At 39.6% G+C, this 19,040-nt stretch overlaps 1 protein-coding gene across 8 annotated transcripts in view; it reads right to left on the reverse strand.

The window, feature by feature from the left end:
• LOC101883236 (probable E3 ubiquitin-protein ligase HECTD4) overlaps window positions 1-19,040 on the reverse strand; it is a 60,375-nt gene that overhangs the window by 4,712 nt on the left and 36,623 nt on the right. Inside the window, exons 7-13 of one of the 8 annotated variants that reach the window (XM_073936021.1) lie at window positions 15,116-15,247; window positions 14,656-14,900; window positions 14,033-14,099; window positions 11,781-11,962; window positions 6,302-6,419; window positions 3,550-3,755; window positions 2,392-2,571 (exon numbers count right to left, since the gene is read on the reverse strand). In XM_073936021.1, the coding sequence (XP_073792122.1) occupies window positions 2,392-2,571; window positions 3,550-3,721 (352 nt within the window). In that variant the 5' untranslated portion in view covers window positions 3,722-3,755; window positions 6,302-6,419; window positions 11,781-11,962; ... (1 more) ...; window positions 14,656-14,900; window positions 15,116-15,247. The other 7 variants (XM_073936025.1, XM_073936026.1, XM_073936023.1 and 4 more) reach the window with 7 other exon arrangements.

A 19,040-nucleotide genomic window follows, 5' to 3' on the forward strand; every position in this document is an offset into this window, starting at 1 on the left:
AGCGTAGGACTATGGCATAATAAAAGCTCTGCTGCTTTCCTCTGCTGAATGGTTAATACTAATAGTGTTGAAGAACTTTACTCATCAACATAAGTCCTGTAGAATAAAGAAGACCACAACTCCCATGATTCCACACTCAGGGTGCTTTCACACCTGTGAACAGATTCATTTGTCCTGAAAACAGGGATTAAATTGCTTCATTGTTGCTCTTTGTTCTTGGTGCGGTTCTAAAACAAGTCATGTGTGAGTAAACTCTCCTCACATTGGTCAGAGTTTCACGTTTTATTTTGAAGAGTTCTGTTCAGCTGTCAGGGGGGCTGGGGGTTTGGTGGTGTTTGACAGGGTGCGCGCAACGTGTATGAAGACTAAAGAGTGAGGAGGGATGCGGTGGGGAGGGTTGAGAAGGGTGCGCAACGTATTTGTGGACTGGGAAGGTCCTCTGTGCATTTACGGGAGACTTCCGGGAGACTTGGGATGTCTGAAATGACCTCCCGCCCTACTCATAATTCTGTCTTTATATAGCCGTATGCCTATTACATATCCATAAAACACTGTGATATAGCCGGGCTCGGATCGTATCGCTTTCTCACTACAATGGATTTGCTCCAGAATTCATTTAAATCAAGCCGAGACCACCTCATTCAGGCGATCTCAGACCGATTGTTTAGGGGTGGATATGAGCGTGACTGCTGTATTCACATATGCGAAACAAACAGTGCTAACTGGGCAAACGAGACATTTTTCGAAACAAAAGTCTAGGTGTGAAAGCACCCGTCACACAGTCATCAAACTACACCTTTGTTTGTTGTGAATAGTGATAAAAACTACATACTGCACCTTTCAATATTTAATCGGTCACACTTAGCAATAAGATTTCCTTAACCTCTTAAACCCCAGTGCTATTTTGAGATTTCCACCTGGATTTTGCCGACCCAAATTTAAAAGCTTCCAAAATCCACACGCAGAGGTGTAAATGCAAAAATTTGGTATCATTTTAAAGAAAACCCTTTGAATTTTCATAAAGCACCATAGAAAGTGTTTAAAATAACTTTATATGATATCTGTGTTACACTGGAGCGTTTTAAAGCCGTGATTCATCAGCGGATCACTCATATGTCAGCTTATAGACAAATCAGCTGATGGATGTGACTTTAAAACACAGTGTCCCAGTATATGTGGTTACACTCAGTAAACAGCGGTGAGTTCGGTAAACTGATGACCTTCACGACCAATTGCAGTCATTTCTGTTGAGCATGTGAACACAATGGCAAATCAGCGCTGTTTAAGAAAGCGCTCAATGGCGCTCAAATATTAAATGCGTGAAATGGACGTTTTTAAACAGAATCACAGGCTCGTTCTGAAAACATAGTCCCGTGGACGTTTCTGGAGACCGCGAATTATGTAGCCGGAGGTACGTATGGTATGGCTGCATTAAAAGAATTTTTAAAAGAACGCTAACTGTGGAGGGCTTTCCCACCGCAACCAGTTTGTCCAGTTAGCTCGTCGTTTACATCAACGGACTTGAGACGCCAGACGACGATGGCGGGATTCGAGTCCAGGAAAGTTCCAGAAATCAGGTAAGACAAAAACAGAATCCAAAAAATAAAATGAATGAGTGAATAACAGGGTGAGAATGTGGTAAAATCCAAAATCATGGTAAAAATCAGACGAGGGCTTTTCTTTTTCTGGACGGCTTTTGAAAATCATTGGTTGGATTTAGGAAAGTAAGTAAGAGGGCAGTTTAATCAAAAAATTGGTTGGGTTTAGGGAAAAAGGAGGGTGGGTCGGTCAACAGTGGCCTCCGGTGGGTTTAAGCGTGGACAGCGGGCGCAAACGGCACTAAAGGGAGAACTTACTCGAGAAATTTGAGATCTGAAAAAGCGTACACAGAGGCCTTTTGTGGATTTGCGAAAACAAAAAATGCAATAATAAGTACCTCCCGGGACGTATTTCGCAGTGTACAGAAACGTCCATGGCACTTCGCTTTCAGAATGAGCCTGGGTTGTTTTTAAAACTTCAGTATTGATTGGTACCGAATTCCAGTATCGTGACAACACTATAAAAGCACATTTAAGACACTTCAAGACTTAATAAAAAGGAAAACAAACTGTAGAAACAAACAAAACAGCAATGTGTTGAATGCAACATATAATGTCTAGGGCAGGGGTGCCCAAACTCGTTCCTGGAGGGTTGGTTTTCTGCAGAGTTTAGCTCCAACTTGCTTCAACACACCTGCCAGGAAGTTTCTAGAATAGTTAGAGCTTAATTAACTGGTTTAGGTGTGTCTAATTAGGGTTGGAGCTAAACTCTGCAGGACACCGGCCATCCAGGATTGAGTTTATACACTCCTGGTTGTATAAACTCAGAGCAAATTAAAGAAGCATATCTCACCTAGCAGCTCCACGACCTGAATGAGCACAGAAGTGGGCACCGTGTCCAGCTCATCCTCAGAGCGCTCTATGGTTTCTCCTACACTGTAGGTTAGCAGCTGTTCAGCGAAGGCCATCGCCAATGGAAACTTAAAAAGCAACAAGTGCAACACCAGCACTGCTCCAGGAGGGGGAGACACGCCTGTGGACAGAAATATATATATGAGCTAAAGTCAGCAGGAATGGTCTTAATGAATCTGATTGTTCACTTAGAGAATGCAAAATAATGCAGATCACTGTTAAAATAAAATAGATGTACAGTGGGGAAAATAAGTATTAAACACGTCATGTTTTACTATAAGAGCTGCTGACATGGAATTGAACCAGATTTTGGTAAAAACCCAAACAATACAAACATAAACATAAAACAAAACCAAAAAATATGAGTTTTGTGTAGTAACAATGAAATGACACAAGGAGAAAGTACTGAACTGTTGAAACGTATTTAATACTTTATATAAAAGGATTTTTTTGGTGATCGCAGCTTAAAGACGCCTCTCACATGGAGACTGAAGCCTCATGCGTTGCTCAGGTGTGAGTTTCTCATAGACTTCAACAGAGTGTCAAAATCTTGATGCTTCTGTGGGTCTCGTCTATTAAATCTGAGCTTTATTTTATGTTTTCTATTGAATTTAGTTCAGGTGATTGGCTGGGCCATTCTACAGCTTGGTTTTCTTTCTCTGAAAGCATTTGAGAATCTCCTTGGCTGTGTTTTGGATCACTGTCTTGCTGAAATGTCCACCCTGGTTTCATCTTTATCCTCCTGCTAATGTAGATGTTAGACTGAAGCAGCTGATGTTCATTTACACTGAGGAAGGGCAGAAGGTTGCTAAAGAACTACTGAGAGATTTCAGCTGCTGTCTGGGCTTTCCAAGTCTTTTTACACCTAATTTCTTCGTGTGTTCGATTATTTTCCCTGTGTTGTTTCATTTTATTGCACATCATTTAATGAATAAACAAACTGGTTTTATTTTCTTTGTATATATGGATTTCTTTAGTTGTTACCGACATGCAGTGAACATTTCAAGTCTCCAGCACCGTTAGAAATATGATTTCTGAGAAAAATGGTGACGTGTTCAATACTTATTTCCCCCACTGTATGTAAGAGATTGTGACGTGCCCAATTTGTCGTGCACTTTGTCGGTGGGGATGATGATGCTAGGATACTGGTTGGCTGTGGGTGGAGAAGTGAGGCCGGTGTTAGACCGAGAGGCGTCCAGCAGGAAACACTCGGCCTCCATCAGGTTCAGCTGGCCATTACGCTGCACTTTATGACTGAATCCATACACCATCACTTAAGCCCATGGAGCTTTAAACAGAGAGGAACTAAGAGAGAGAAAAAATTTAATTAGCATTATCAAATATTTGTACAGGCGGTTCATTCCGCTGTGGCGACCCCAGATTAATAAAGGGACTAAGCCAAAATGAATGAATAAATGAATATTTGAACACAAAATGTCCTTAACACAGGAACTACTGTATTGGTCATAGCGGTCATTCTTACCTTTCTCATATTGAACATCACATTCATTCCTATAACTGTGCATTCACACCGAAGAAGGTGGTGAGAACGTCAAATGTCGCCGTTGCAGCATATCATATCATATCAGTTACATTACCTCATAAAACATGCTTTCTAGCGTGAAGATGTTGCACACTTTTTAGCAAATTCAATAAACAATGGAAGATCAAGTTTGTGGTGTGGCTTTGCTTTACTTAATTTTCCAACATGTCCATATGTCTGAAATATCCTGAAGCAGCAATACTGTTCTGTTTTGTCGCATGAGATTGTCGCTTTTTTAAAGAAAAATAAATATATATATATATCATTGATGCACATCAGAAACTCGCCAGTAACTTTTTTAATGTATGTACCTGTAAGAAAAACATTGGAAATAATTGGAAATCTGGCGTAATAATCAAAGCCTTGGGAACAAGTGTTGTCGGAACCAAAGTTCACAGATTGTTTTCTGGACTCTTCTCAATCAGTGAATTTCTACATTCTGATTGCTTGCCGCCGAACCGCGTCATTGCTCATTACCATAGAGTTGACTTGATTTCAACGCTCCAACCCTCACAGTAATGCAAAAACAGTAATTACACAGTGTATAATTCATATTATTTATCAAACTGCCCATTGATTTATCAAACTGCCCATTGGTAAAATATTAATGTTGTATCGAAATTAGCTCCGTTTATGAATATTTTAATATTATTAATTATTAATATTCCGGCTCACCCTTCTGTCAATTTGGTTAAATATATATATATATTTATAATTCTGCCCCCCTCGTCCAAGCGCACTCTGAGATTATGAATATTTATTATCAATAATAACAAATTATTATTAATCATTCATATTCTGAATTAACTTATTGTTAATTTGAGCAAATACATATAACCAGACCTCGCCCGCTTGCCTGAGCGGACTCTGTAATAATCTATTTATTTAGAAAGGGAATTATTACTACTTCTTGTGAAGTAGATCAATCATTTATAAGTTTTGATTAACTTATTATAGCTTGTAGCAAGGAATCAATTGTTTCAGTCACTTTTTCTGTGAGGCAAACAATACAATCCAACGTGATTATAAGAATATTTATTGACTAGTCTGACATATAACAAACAAACGCACAAACATAGAACAAACGTATACTGAAGATATATAGGCTATATATGGATCTATAGAACATATAAAAAACAAAAAGAAACAGAAAAGCGAGGAATTAGAGAGTTTAGGTAAAAGAATGGCAAATCTACCTCAGTTCCACACAACTATTCAGAACCACCAAGATTACAAAAAAAACATTTTTGATGAGGGGCACAGGCTTAACACATAACCAAATATCTGGAGTTTTAGGATTTTTCTGTCTCTCTCTTTTTGCGAGTTTCTTCTGATGCGCTGGGGTACAGAGTCCTTTGATGTCCTTTCTTGATGCGTGGAGTTTGCAATGCAGGTAGGAGGATACACGATCGCAACTTAAAACTGAGTTTTACTTTGCTGAAAAAATAAGAAAACGTGGGCTCGGACGAGCCATGCAGTTACAGAAATTCGGTTTGCCCCCTCAAACCTTTTGAAAAGCTTCTTTTGGATCTTCTACGCAGAGTTGCGCGCGCAGCTGGGTTTTAAACTGTGGTGGCATGTCAACTACTGACTGACCAATGGTCTCCTGGCAAAGTTTGAGCGGGAGATTTTCTTTGTCTCTGGACCGCTAATATGCAAAATAAGGATCCGTCCGAAAGCATGTGAAGAGACATTAACTCAGAGCATTAAATCATTTAAGCTGTATAGATTATGATCACGCGCTACGCATCATGTGTTGTAAAATGGCAGGAGAAACCTAACGGTATTAAACACGACAGTTTTAAGAAATACATCAACATGATTCACATATTCTTAGCTGGTATAGTGTCTTAAAAAGGGCACGAGAGAGAGATTTACATGATAGAAAAATCCAAAATGAAATACAAAAATTACAAACACATAACATTTACTTATGGGCTGATTCAGGATTTCTGAGTCCATTTCAGCGTCGGGAGCCTTGTGTGTCTGTGTGTCTCGGGAGGAAGGGGGGACAGGAATGTCTTTTGAAGTTTAGGCAACCATCTCTGGCTTACCTCTAGATAAGTGAGGTGTCACACAGGCACAGGCTTTGTGGCACCAAGAGTCATAAACCCACGCAGAGGAGACTTAGACCCCTTTATAAAATCAATACGTCATTTTATCTACGGACTGTATGTTACATTGTCTACCCTTACCCCAACCTCCCAGTAATGCAAAAACTGTAATTATTGTTGTACAGTGTCATAAAAATGACGCTATATAAATGTGGGAATCCACAGCTGTATCCCTTACTGTGCTCTTAACTCACTCTTTGCGGCAGCTGAGTTGACTCTCTTTGCAGGAGACGAGCAGGAAAAGTTGACGTCCATGCTGACTTTTGACTCGGTGATGGGAATCTTCTCCAGCGTAAACTGCTCAGGCGCACTCTGGAGTACAGAGAAGATGTATTCAGCAAAAAAACATGTTAAGCATATTTTCACCAAATACACAAACATGTACATACTTTAGTATACAGGGCTGTACTAATGGGCCCACAGTGTGCCAAGAAAATATCCCCCACACCATTTCACCAACACCAGCAGCCTCAACTGCTGATACAACGCAGGATGGATCCATGCTTTATTGATGTTGATGCTAAATTCTGACCCGACCATCCGAATGTGGCAGCAGAAATGGAGACTCATCAGACCAGGCAACGTTTCTCTAATCTTCTATTGTCGAGTTTTGGTGATCCTGTGTGAATTGTAGCGTCAGTTTCCTGTTTTTAGCTGACAGGAGTGGCACCCGGTGTGGTCTTCTGCTGCTGCAGAACATCCGCCTCAAGGTTTGACGTGTTGTGCATTCAGAGTTGCTCTTCTGCAGACCTCGGTTTAACAAGTGCTTATTTGAGTTACTGTTGCCTTTCTATCAGCTGGAACCAGTCTGGCCATTCTCCTCTGACCTCTGACCGCTCGCTGGATATTTCCTCTTGTTCGGACCATTCTCTGTAAACCCCAGAGATGTTTGTGCATGAAAATCCCAGTAGATCAGCAGTTTCTGAAATGCAGTTTCTGGCACCACCAACCATGCCACGTTCAAAGCCACTTAAATCCCCTTTCTTCTCCACTCTGATGCTCGCTTTGAACTGCAGCAGATCGTCTTGACCATGTCTACATGCCTAAATGCATTGAGTTGCTGCCATGTGATTATAAATTTACACTAACAAGCAGCTGGGCAGGTGTACCTAATAAAGTGGCCGGTGAGTGTATATTGAAAAAACATGTTTGATGTTTATGGAGTGTTAAACTTCAAATATGAAGGTCATGTGACGTGTTTTGTGTTTTCACAGTCTCCCGAATTCCCGAGAACCTGTTTTAAAACGATGATGATGATGATGTGTATATGTGTGTGTGTGTGTGTGTGTGTGTGTGTGTGTGTGTGGTACCTGCAGGAAGCAGCAGATCTGTTTGGTGAGCTCCAGCAGACTGTTCTTCCCCTGATGCAGACCTCTGCTAATGGCCATGCTCAGCCACTCGTGGACACTCTGAGCTTTTCCCTGATAGAAGAGCCCGGTCGGAGAGCAGCTCTGACACTGCAGCTCATCTTTCATTCATTTATTCATTAATTTTTCATTCGGCTTAGGCCCCGTATACACTAATGCGTTTTAAGCCTAGTTCACACTACAGGATTTTAAACATCAGCAGATCGCTGTGCCGTTCACACTACATGACTTGACTTTGTGTCTTTTAATCTCTGTGGTGGTCACACTACTGAATGATCCACAAGAGTGGGGTCACACACTACATGATCTGACAACAACTCATTCCCTAACAGCTCATTCAAGCTATCAAACCACAGCCAATAAAATTTGGAGGGAGGAGTCGTCAGAAAAAGCTGAACACTATTGGTTGCTTTTGTGATGATTACATTACTGACAGCGTTTCAAGCTTTGGAGAAAGCATTTAAAAACATCGTCAAATCAGCTAATTTATCAGGAGATTAATCACTCATCTGCAAGGTTAGAGTGGACAGATACACAGAGAGTTTTTAATTTTTGTAATTGTATAACTCTTTGAAATAAAACTAACAAATAACACCCTGCTGTTTTCTAACTATCAGTGTATTTCTTTCTGACATTGTCATTTTTTTTATTACAAAACAGTAAAAAACTGAGCATTTCTGCCTTAAATTACCATATTGGTCAAAATGACTGCATGCATGTCTGATACTTTTCGCTCTGACATAAATATGTGTGCATTTTTTTGCCTAGCAACTTCCTACTAACATAAACAAAACTTTCTGATGGCAAAAACATCAATTTACTTCAGATATCTTTCAAAACGCCAACTCATCCAGCAAGTTTTTACGCAGACGCAGCCGCAACACATCTCTGGAAAACATCCTCAAACACTCATTCACACACACGCTCATACACTATAGACAATTTAGCCTACCCAATTCACCTGTACCGCATGTCTTTGGACTGTGGGGGAAACCGGAGCACCCGGAGGAAACCCACGCCAACACAGGGAGAACATGCAAACTCCACACAGACACACCAACTAAGTCGAGGATCGAACCTGCGACCCAGCCACCTCCTTGCTGTGAGGCGATAGCACTACCTACTGCACCACTGCTTCGCCCATAATAATTTATTTTAATCTGATCATTTCATCATAATTATTTTAAATATATATATATATATATATAATAATATCATAATTTCAACTTGTACTATCATAACTTTTAAAACCAACAGTATTTGCTAATATTATTTACTATTTCATGGACCTGAGCTGATGTGGACTAAAAACAAAATAACTCCTTTTAAATGATTAATAAATAATCTTACAATATTTTGTATGTGAAGCATATTGTCACCGACTCGGTCCCAGTCGTTCCCCTCGCTGGCCAGCAGAGGCCACCATCTCCGAACTTTTCGCATTACATCATCCACTTAAACTGATTGCGCACACACCTGATATCAATCCCGCCAACGGCCCATTCTCCCTGTTCTGCCACGGCTAACATCTCTGAGCGTTATTCCCTTGCCTGATCTCCTGTGTATTACCCCTGACTGTTTCTGACTCTGAGTTGCCTTCTGCCTGCCCCGAACCTTGCTTGTATCTGGACTCTGAACCACGCTGCCTGCCCTCGACCCACGCCTGATATCTGGACTCTGAACCACGCCGCCTGCCATTGATCCATGCCTGTTATATCACTCTGTGTCTGTCAGCCGCCAGCCATTCGACCCTTATTGCATACTGTTGATGTGAGTTCGCCCATAATGACATTACAACGCGTTTCCTCCTTGTCTTGTTTCTCCGTGTCTCGATCCTAGCCTTGTTTACCCTAGTTATCCTGTTTAGCCGCCAGCCTTACGACCTATTGCCTGTACTTTGATTACGACTCTGGATTTGCCTACATATACCTGTTTGCACCCGACTTGACCACTGATTGCTTGACGACATTGAATAAACCTGCATGTTGGATCTTACCTCAGTTGTATCTGTCACTCCCTCCCCCGATCGTTACAGAAGACTCGGCCCATGATGGATCCAGCGGGAATTCAAGTCATGCGCCTGCGTCAAGGAGCTAGGTCCATTGAGGAGTACGTGGAGAAATTTATTGAACTGACACATCTGACATCTATGAGTGACTTGTGTTTAATAATTTTCTTTCGCGGAGGACTTGCTGAACCACTGAACTTCTACATGCCACTGCACAACCCCCACTGGACGCTAAAATATTATATTGATCTGGCACTACAAATGCGTGGATCCTCCTTCACCATAGCCGAGTTGGGACGAAAATCCTAAATGTGTTTTTGGGGGGGGGCACTGAGGAGCAAGACCCGCTGGCAACGGGGCTTGCAACTCATCCCAATCAGCCAGCTCACAAGATGGCACCCAGTCCCAAGTCTGTTCCTGTTCCTGAAAGGCCATCTCCAGAGCTGCCAGACCCTCCAGAGCTGCCAGACCCCCCAGAGCTGCCAGACCTGCCAGCGCCGCAGCGAGAGTTGACGCCACAGCCAGCGCCGCAGTGAGAGACGACGCCGCAGCCAGCGCCACAGAGAGAGACCACACCGCAGCTAGCGCCGCAGCCAGAGTCGACACCGCAGCCAGCGCCACAGCCAGAGTCGACGCCGCTGCCCGAATGGTCGCCGCCGCCTGAGCTTCCCGAGTGTCCGCCGCCGCTTTAGCTTCCGGAACATTCACAGCTCCTTGCCCTGCTGGTCCCAGCCCGGCTCCTTGCCCTGCCGGCGCCATCCAGACAGCTCGCCTGGTCGGCGTCATCTAGACTCCTCGCCTTGCCGATCCCAGCCCGGCTCCTCGCCCTGCCGGCTCCCTACAAGCCACCAGCCCTGCCGGCTCCTCGCAGTACTCCAGGCCCTCTGTTGTCACACGATCCAGGGTCACTGCAGCTCCACGCTCCAGGTCCTCCGCTGTCGCACGATCCAGGGCCACTGCAGCTCCACTCTCCGGGTCCTTATCTTGTTTCTCCGTGTCTCGATCCTAGCCTTGTTTACCCTAGTTATCCTGTTTAGCCACCAGCCTTACAACATATTGCCTGTACTTTGATTACGACTCTGGATTTGCCTACATATACCTGTTTGTACATTGAACAAACCTGCATGTTGGATCTTACCTCAGTTGTATCTGTCACTCCCTCCCCCGGTCGTTACACATATCATGCAAACAAAGATACATAAATACAGTACAAAAAGTCCTTACTGTTAATGCTACATGCAGTTGAAGTCAGAATTATTAGCCCCCCTGAATTATTAGCCGACCTGTTTATTTTTCCCCCAATTTCTGTTTAACGGAGAAAAATATCTCAACTTATTTACAAACATACTAGTTTTAATAAATAATTTCTAATAACTGATTTATTTTATCTTTGCTGTGATGACAGTAAATAATACTTGACTAGCTATTTATCAAGACACTAGTATTCAGCTTAAAGTGACATAGTTAAAGGCTTAACTAGGTTAATTAGGTTAACTAGGCAGCTTAGGGTAAATAGTCAAGTTATTGTATAACAATGATTTGTTCTGTAGACTATAAAAAAATAGCTTAAAGGGGATAATAATATTGACCTTAAAAAATTAAAAACTGCTTTTATTCTAGCCTAAATAAAACAAATAAGACTTTCCCCAGAATAAAATATATTATCAGGCATACTTTGAAAAATTCCTTGCTCTGTTCAACATAATTTGTGAAATATTGAAAAAAAACTTAAAACTTTAACTGTGAGTAATGTTAAGAAATAGGATTTAACAAATTAGAATTATGCATTAGAATTATACATTGTACATTAAAAGTAACCTCAAAAACATTCTAATCCATGTCAAGTGAACAAACTAATGTGAACTAATGGGAGCTTATTGTAGAGTGCTTAAAAACACAAATGCTTCAACAACTTGTTGTTGTCAAGGAAACTTACGACAAGTATTTAAATAATGCTTCAATTTCAAATAAAAGAAAACTTTTTCCCTCAAACATGACATTTAGCATCTTAATAAACACTAATATATAGTGTAAAACAAAAGAATTGTTCTTTGTTATTTAATGACAGTTAATGCATTAACTAATGGGACCTTATAGTGAAGAGCTAAAATATGCTTAAACACTTTTAAAAAAGCTTAATTTCCAAATATGTGTATTTACATCATTTTTGCTCATTAGTAAATATTAATAAATTCTCAAAAAGTATTTTAAAATCTTGTCACTTTATTCTTATAAATCTTCTAACATTGCTGTTATGCATGTAAAATAGTGCTCTTCAACATATTGGTATGACATCACCTGGCAGAGGCGGAGTCAGCAGCTGATTGGACAGGAGCTGCAGATATTCAAGTGTGATGTCACGCACTGCAGGGATGTGGAAGAGGTGTGTGAATGTGTGAGGACTCTTGGGGGCAAAGATGTTGAGGAGGGCCATGCGGCAGTACAGACGCGCCAGAGCACTTTCACAGCGCAGCAGCTCCCTGAAACACACACACACACACACACACACTAAGTGAAGTTTCATAAACTAAATTCGAGAGGAGCATGTGATATGATTGATCGCGGCTGGTCTCTCTGTAATCATTGGTAAGGCAATCGGATTATTCCAAACTTACTTTAAATACTAAATACACTTGTCCTATTATGCAGTTTCCACAATTTTCATTGCACACTCATTGATTTTGCTCTCTGTTCTGCCGTCATTTATTGCACATCTAGAATCTTTGCTTGCGGGTTGAAATGTTTTGCTTGTGAGTTTGAAAGTTTTGAACCCATGTACACTGAGGTTAATTTTGTGTCTTTATTATTCAAACAAGCATGAAGTTTTTGACCAAAATTAGGTACAATGCAATTAAAAAATAAAAGATTTCAAATAATTAAAATAAAAAAATTACACTGCAAAAAATTAACAATTGCCATTTAATGCAGTTACCACAAGAATAATTAATTGTGTGCTTATTAGTTCTGCTTTTGCTTTTGTTTCATTTTTTGCGGATCTAAAATCTTTACTTGAGAGTTGAAAACTGCAGCTCAGTGGGCGGGATCTTCTGAAAATCCATGTTCTGTTGGCCAATCTTGACTGCGGTCACAGGTTGGCCACGCCCATTACATTTTCTCGCGATTGGACCGGAGTCACCGGCAGTGTTGCCAACTTAGTGACTTTGTCACCAAAATATTTTATTATCATTGACATAAGTTTTTTTATTAAACCTGTTTTTATTTGAAATCTTTTCTTTTTTAATTACTACGTGATTAATTTTTCTTTACAACTAAATATTTTTGATTGAATAAAAAAAAGAAACAAATCTATTTCCATAACTAAGCCGAAGGAAAACGAATGAATAAATAATGCAATAGTAAATGATGAACAATGATTAATAAATACTTTACAAGACTATTCATCCTTGGTCGACATTACTAAATACTATGGATGTAACGGTATTGTAAATACCGTCATACCGCAATATTAATTTTTTTCGATATTACCGAAGTCGCATGACTCGGTAAAACTATAGGTCTTCTGAGAAAATTTGCTCAGGCGAATGAAGCGAACGGGAGGTAGCTTAAACTACATTTCCCATCAGCCCAGGCGTGGCCATAATCCTTTGCGGTCTGTTGTCGCTACAGATCCAGTAATGCGGAAATGGAGTGTGCTGCTAGTAGCGGAGATGAAAAAAAGATGGAAATGATCGAACCTAAAGCGGGTGTTGTCGCCGCGCGCGTACTGAATAGCAGTGTTGTCGCGCGCGTTTTGCTCAGCTGTGTTGTCTCGCGCGTATTGTAAAGCGCCGAGGGGGGGTTGAGCGCGCATACTCAAGAGCGATGTTGTCTACTGAAGGGCTGGACGGAGGTTGTGTCGCGTCGCGGGGGCACTTTTGATCGATTTGGAAGGGCATTTTCTGTCCAAGACTAAAAAGGGCATGTGCACTGCACAGATTGAGCCCTATGTGTGCACGTGCCTGCAAGTTGGGGAATACGACTAATAATCAGTCATGGGGACTGCAGAAACACAGCACACTGTTCAGATTGATGCAGACATTGACTTGTACCGCAAAGAGACCTCTATCTCACTCATGGTTTGTCTTCTCAAGTGGGGGAAAGACAATGCACAACGTTACCCACTGCTGTCAACATGGGCCAAGTCATATCTCTGTCCCAGAATCCTCAGTCCCAAATGAGAGGGGGTTTTTTCTGTTACAGGGGACATTGTAAATACCCAGAGATACCAGCTTTTACCAGATTATAGTTATATGATAATTTTCCTTTAAACCCATCTCTATCTAAGTAAGTGAGTGAGTGATTAAATGTTGAATGTGATGAGTTTTCAACAATACTAAATTGAAACTTTATTTTCATAAGTTTTGTTTTTCCTGTAAACGATTCAATAAATACCGTACCGTGACATTCATACCGAGGTATTACCGTACCGTGAAATTCTGATACCGTTACATCCCTACTAAATACATTAAAAAGTGGACCATTATTCTAAAGTGTTACCGGATAACCAATAATTAAAATTACATTTGATTGCCTGTTATTTGCATACTGACCTTTGACCTCACACAGAAGCGTGGCGATGCTGTTCTGGTAGCAGACGCAAACTCTCCACTGGGACACCTGTGGGGACACGATCACATTCACTGCACATCCATCCTTTTTTCTTTTTCAAATATTTCCCAAACGATGTTTAACAGATGTAGGAATTTTTCACCGTTTTTCCTATATTTTTTCTTCTGGAGAAAGTCTGATTTGATTTGTTTTGTTTTGGCTAGATTAAAAGCATTTTAAGGGCAATATTATTAGCTCCTCCAAGCTATTTTTTTTTTTTGATTGTGAACAGACCACTGATATACAATGACTTGCCTAATTATAACTTTAACCTAATTAACCTAGTTTAGCCTTTAAATGTCACTTTAAGCAGATTACTAGAGTCTTGAAGAATATCTAGTCTAATATTATGTGCTGTCATTATGCCACAGAGAAAAGAAATCTGTTAATAGAAATGAGTTATTAAAACTATTATGATTAGGATGTGTTGGAATAATCTTCTCTCCCTTAAACAGAAATTGCAGGAAAAATATACAGGGGGGTTAATAATTCTGACTTCAGCTGTATAAAATAACAATAATAATAATAATAATAATAATAATAATAATAATAGACAGCCCTTGACAGGCTTTTGCATCTGAACTCTTCATCTGTGAACAAGATAACACAGAGATGGACTTGCCTAACAGACACGCAACCTCAGGATCGGCGCCATTTTTGCTGGCGACCAGGTAAACCTCATGTGTATGCAGACAGGCAGGAGTGATGGCCAGGTGACGGCTGAGATGGTTCACAAACTGCACCAATGCAAAGTCCATCTCAAAGCTCCATTTTCTGCTGGCTTTTTGAGCATGTCGGGAATCAATGTATCTAGGCTTTTGCCTAGAAAAAAATGTATTAGACTGCCCCAAGTAACGAAAACTGTGTATCAAATGTCCTTTGTGCCGACTGCCATTAGAATTTCATGAATAATTGAGTTTTTAATGTGGTTTATGTGATGATATTGAATGTATTTGTGTTGCCTGTTTTTCTGTGATATACAGTATGTGATGTGAGCGCTGATGTGGTGAAGATCATTTTAAAACCTGCAAACCTGTCAAAGTGCAGGTCATATCCACAGGCCAGGATCGCCCGCCAAACACTGCGGATGTCCTGCTTGGCTCTGTCTAGAGTAAACTTGTGGAAAACTTACAGCGTCAAAAACTTCTCTTCTGGCACTGTTGAGAAACATCGAGATAAAAGCAGATCATTCACACATTTGATCGAGCGCCTGCTTGAAGTTTTCATAGGATGTGCGCACACCGACCCTATTTTCAATCACTTACTTTTAGATTCTTACTAAGGAATATACAACTAAATACAAAATCATTTGCCCATTTGTGAAATAGTTTTTCAAAAACAACTCTTATACATAATTATTTAATAATTTTATGGAGACGGCGGATAATATTTCCTTAGCTATTTCTCTAGATAGTAGTATTCAGCTTAAAGCAACATTTAAAGGCTTAACTAGGTTAATTAGGTCAATTAGACAAGTTGTTGTATAACTTGAACTTAAAATTCTGTAGCCAATCAAACAGCTAGCTAGCCGGCAGCTCCCACATGGTCGCCCACTGAAGCTAAGCAGGGCTGTGCTTGGTCAGTACCTGGATGGGAGACCACATAGAAAAGCTAGGTTGCTGCTGGAAGTAATATTAGTGAGAACAGTAGGGGGTGCTTAACCTGTGGTCTGCTTGGGTCCTAACGCCCCAGTATAGTGACGGGGTCTCTATACTGCTTAGATGTTAAAATGAGGTCCTGATCCTCTGTGGTCGTTAAAAATCCCTGGAAAAAGAGAAAAAAAATGTCCTGCGGAAAAGAGTTGGGGTTTCACCCTGACATCCTGGCCAAATTTGGCCTCCTAGCCATCCCCATATTATAATTAGCTTAATCTTAATCTGTCTCCTCTCCACCAATAAGCTGATGCGCAATATGGCTGCCGTCAAGTCATCCAGATGGATGCTGCACACTGGCGGTGCATGAGGAGATTCCAGCAAAAATGTGTGTAAAGCGCTTTGAGTGTCCAGAAAAATGCTATATAAGTGAAAGGAATTAAAATATATATTTATTATAGGGGGGCTAATATTATTGACCTATTTCCCAGCTAAACTAGGACAAATAAGATTTTCTCCAGAAGAAAAATATTTACCAAGAAACATCATGAAAAATGTCCTTGCTCTGTTAAAAAGCACTAGAGAAATATTTCACAGGGATAATACACTTCTTCAACGGCTAATATATTAAAATATACTTAACAAGTATAGAATATAAATGTAGTAAACGGCAGTTAAATAAAAGTTTCAATACAAAATTAAATGTGATTAGCTGACAAGAGTGTTTTAAGCCAGTGGTTCCCAACCTGGGGGGCGCCAGAGTTCACAGGGGGGGCGCGGGAGAGGATAAGTATTGAGGTAGAAAAAGGCATAAAAATGCTCCACTATTATAAAGGGCTTTGCAATTAATCGAAAATCCGATTTAGATTTCGGTTTCAAACGATTATAAAAAAGCATTAATCGAGATAAATGATTATTGCATCATATTTCGCCACAGTTGTACACGTGTTGCTCCTAAAAGCGCGAAAGAGCTTATGTGTGTGTGCAGCACGATCACGCAGTCAGAAGCATGCAGCCGGTCAGCATTCGCTCTCATTCGCACACTGAGACGAGCAGAGGAGCGCAGACATCTAAAGTCATCTTACGTGAACTTTTAATGGTCAAATAGGTGTCAAAACGCGGTGTTTAGTGATTATTTACATTAACCCTCATTTGTGTAATAAACAAACGAGTTGAGGATCAAAAGACGTGAAAGAGAAACCTATGAAGAGACATTGCGCTATAATCCTTCTGCCGGCTGTTTTTATCATTATTAAACAAACATAACGAGAAAACCCTCGCTGCTCTTGACTGAAGGACTGCTGTAGCTAAAGTGTTTTTCTTAAAGTGAAGATGCTTAAAGCACAGTTTGTTTCATATTTTCATTATATTGTATTTATTTATCTTTCCTTTGCAGGGTGGAAAATAACTGTATATATACACTTGAAGTCAGAATTATTAGCCCTCTTGAATATAAGCAAACCTTTTCCTGCCCAATTTCTGTTTCATGGAAAGAATATTTTATTAACTTATTTCTGAACATAATAGTTTTGATATCTCATTTCTAATTACTGATTTCTTTTTGTCTTTGCTATGATGACAGCACATAATATTTTACTAGATATTTTTCAAAATACAACCATTCAGATTAAAGTGCAGTTCAAAGGCTTAATTAGAGTAATAAGGCAAGTCATTATAACGGTAGTTTATTCTGCAGACAATCAAAAATATATAATGCTTAAGGGGGCTAATAATATTGACCTTAAATTGGTTTTAAAATATTTAAACCTGTCTTTATTCTAGCTAAAATAAAACAAATATTATAGGAAATACTGTTAAAATTCCTTGCTCTGTTAAACATAATTTGGGAAATATTTATAAAAAAAAAAAATAAAAATCTCAGAAGCGCTTATAATTTTGACTTTAACTGGCAATGGTTTTGAATAATCGTGATTACAATTATGACCAAAATAATTGTGATTATGATTTTTCCCAAAATCGAGCAGCCCTACTATTATATATGTATGGGTTAGGGTTAAGTACCAAAAAAATAAAAAATAATCTAAACACATGCGTAAAATTCCAACATAATAGTGAAAATAATTAAAATAAATAACTTTAAATAATTATTTTAATTTTGGTCACTCGCGCAATCTGCTTGTCATCGTGTCGTAAAGGCAAAATCAAAACAAAAATGTCAGACAAATGTAAATGCAGTGATACTTCAGAGGCAAAGAAAAAGATTAGACAGTATGACAAAGCCTACCTAAATTTTGGTTTTATTGAAGGCCAAGACAAGTTAAAACTGATTAATTAATATTTTTTATAGATATTACTATATATTAATATTACACAAACACACACACACGAATATATATATATATATATATATATATATATATATATATATATATATATATATATATATATATATATATATATATATATATATATACACACAGTACATATGTGTGTGCGTGCGTGTGTATTTATATGGTGGGGGGGCTCCAATGTTTGTATATGTTCATGGGAGGGGCCCCCAAGAAAAAGGTTGGGAACCACTGTTTTAAGCTATCTATACTTTCATATGTTGCCTGATTACAGTGGTATACAGTAACATGCTTTTATGACGAACTACAATGTACTTTCAAGTAATTTCCACTTAACATGTAGGAAATCAATGCATGTGCATTTGTGGGGGGTAGTAGTACCAACTTTTTGCTAGTAGTTTGGTAATACATGCTTCAGTGAACTAAATGTATGAATGTATTAAAATAACATTTCAATTTTTCATTTTCTTGTCGGCTTAGTCCCTTTATTAATCCAGGGTCGCCACAGCGGAACGAACCGCCAACTTATCCAGCAAGTTTTTACGCAGCGGATGCCCTTCCAGCCACAACCCATCTCTGGGCATAAGTTTTCAGTGTTTTGAGGGATATTTAGTGACTTTTAGAGGTTACTGTAGGTCAAACTATACAAATTATGTGTCCATTTTTTTTTATTAGGCTACATGCCGATATAAACACTTACAGTATTTTACAAGAAATGTACTTTGTGTATACTTTAGATGGTATTGGTCCTCAAGAGCTGCTATTTTCAGACTGTTGAATGATATTTTCCTAGCTTTGATTGGCACGATTATGCATTTACAATGCTATGAACCGCTCAAATCTATATTTACATTATACTTTTTTATTATTAATATTAAGGACATAGATGAGAGAAAGCATTTTCTTACTATTAACGTGCTGACCCACCTCTCATACATCTTGTTTTAAAGTCCTTCAGAGGCTTTCAAGCGTTATTGGAGGGGGTCAAACCCCCCTAACCCCCTGTAATTCACACCTTGGTTATATTCACACACTGCTGCAACACAACT

Source organism: Danio rerio, chromosome 21 (genome assembly GCF_049306965.1).
Source record: "Danio rerio strain Tuebingen ecotype United States chromosome 21, GRCz12tu, whole genome shotgun sequence".
In the NCBI taxonomy this organism is placed as follows: domain Eukaryota; kingdom Metazoa; phylum Chordata; class Actinopteri; order Cypriniformes; family Danionidae; genus Danio; species Danio rerio.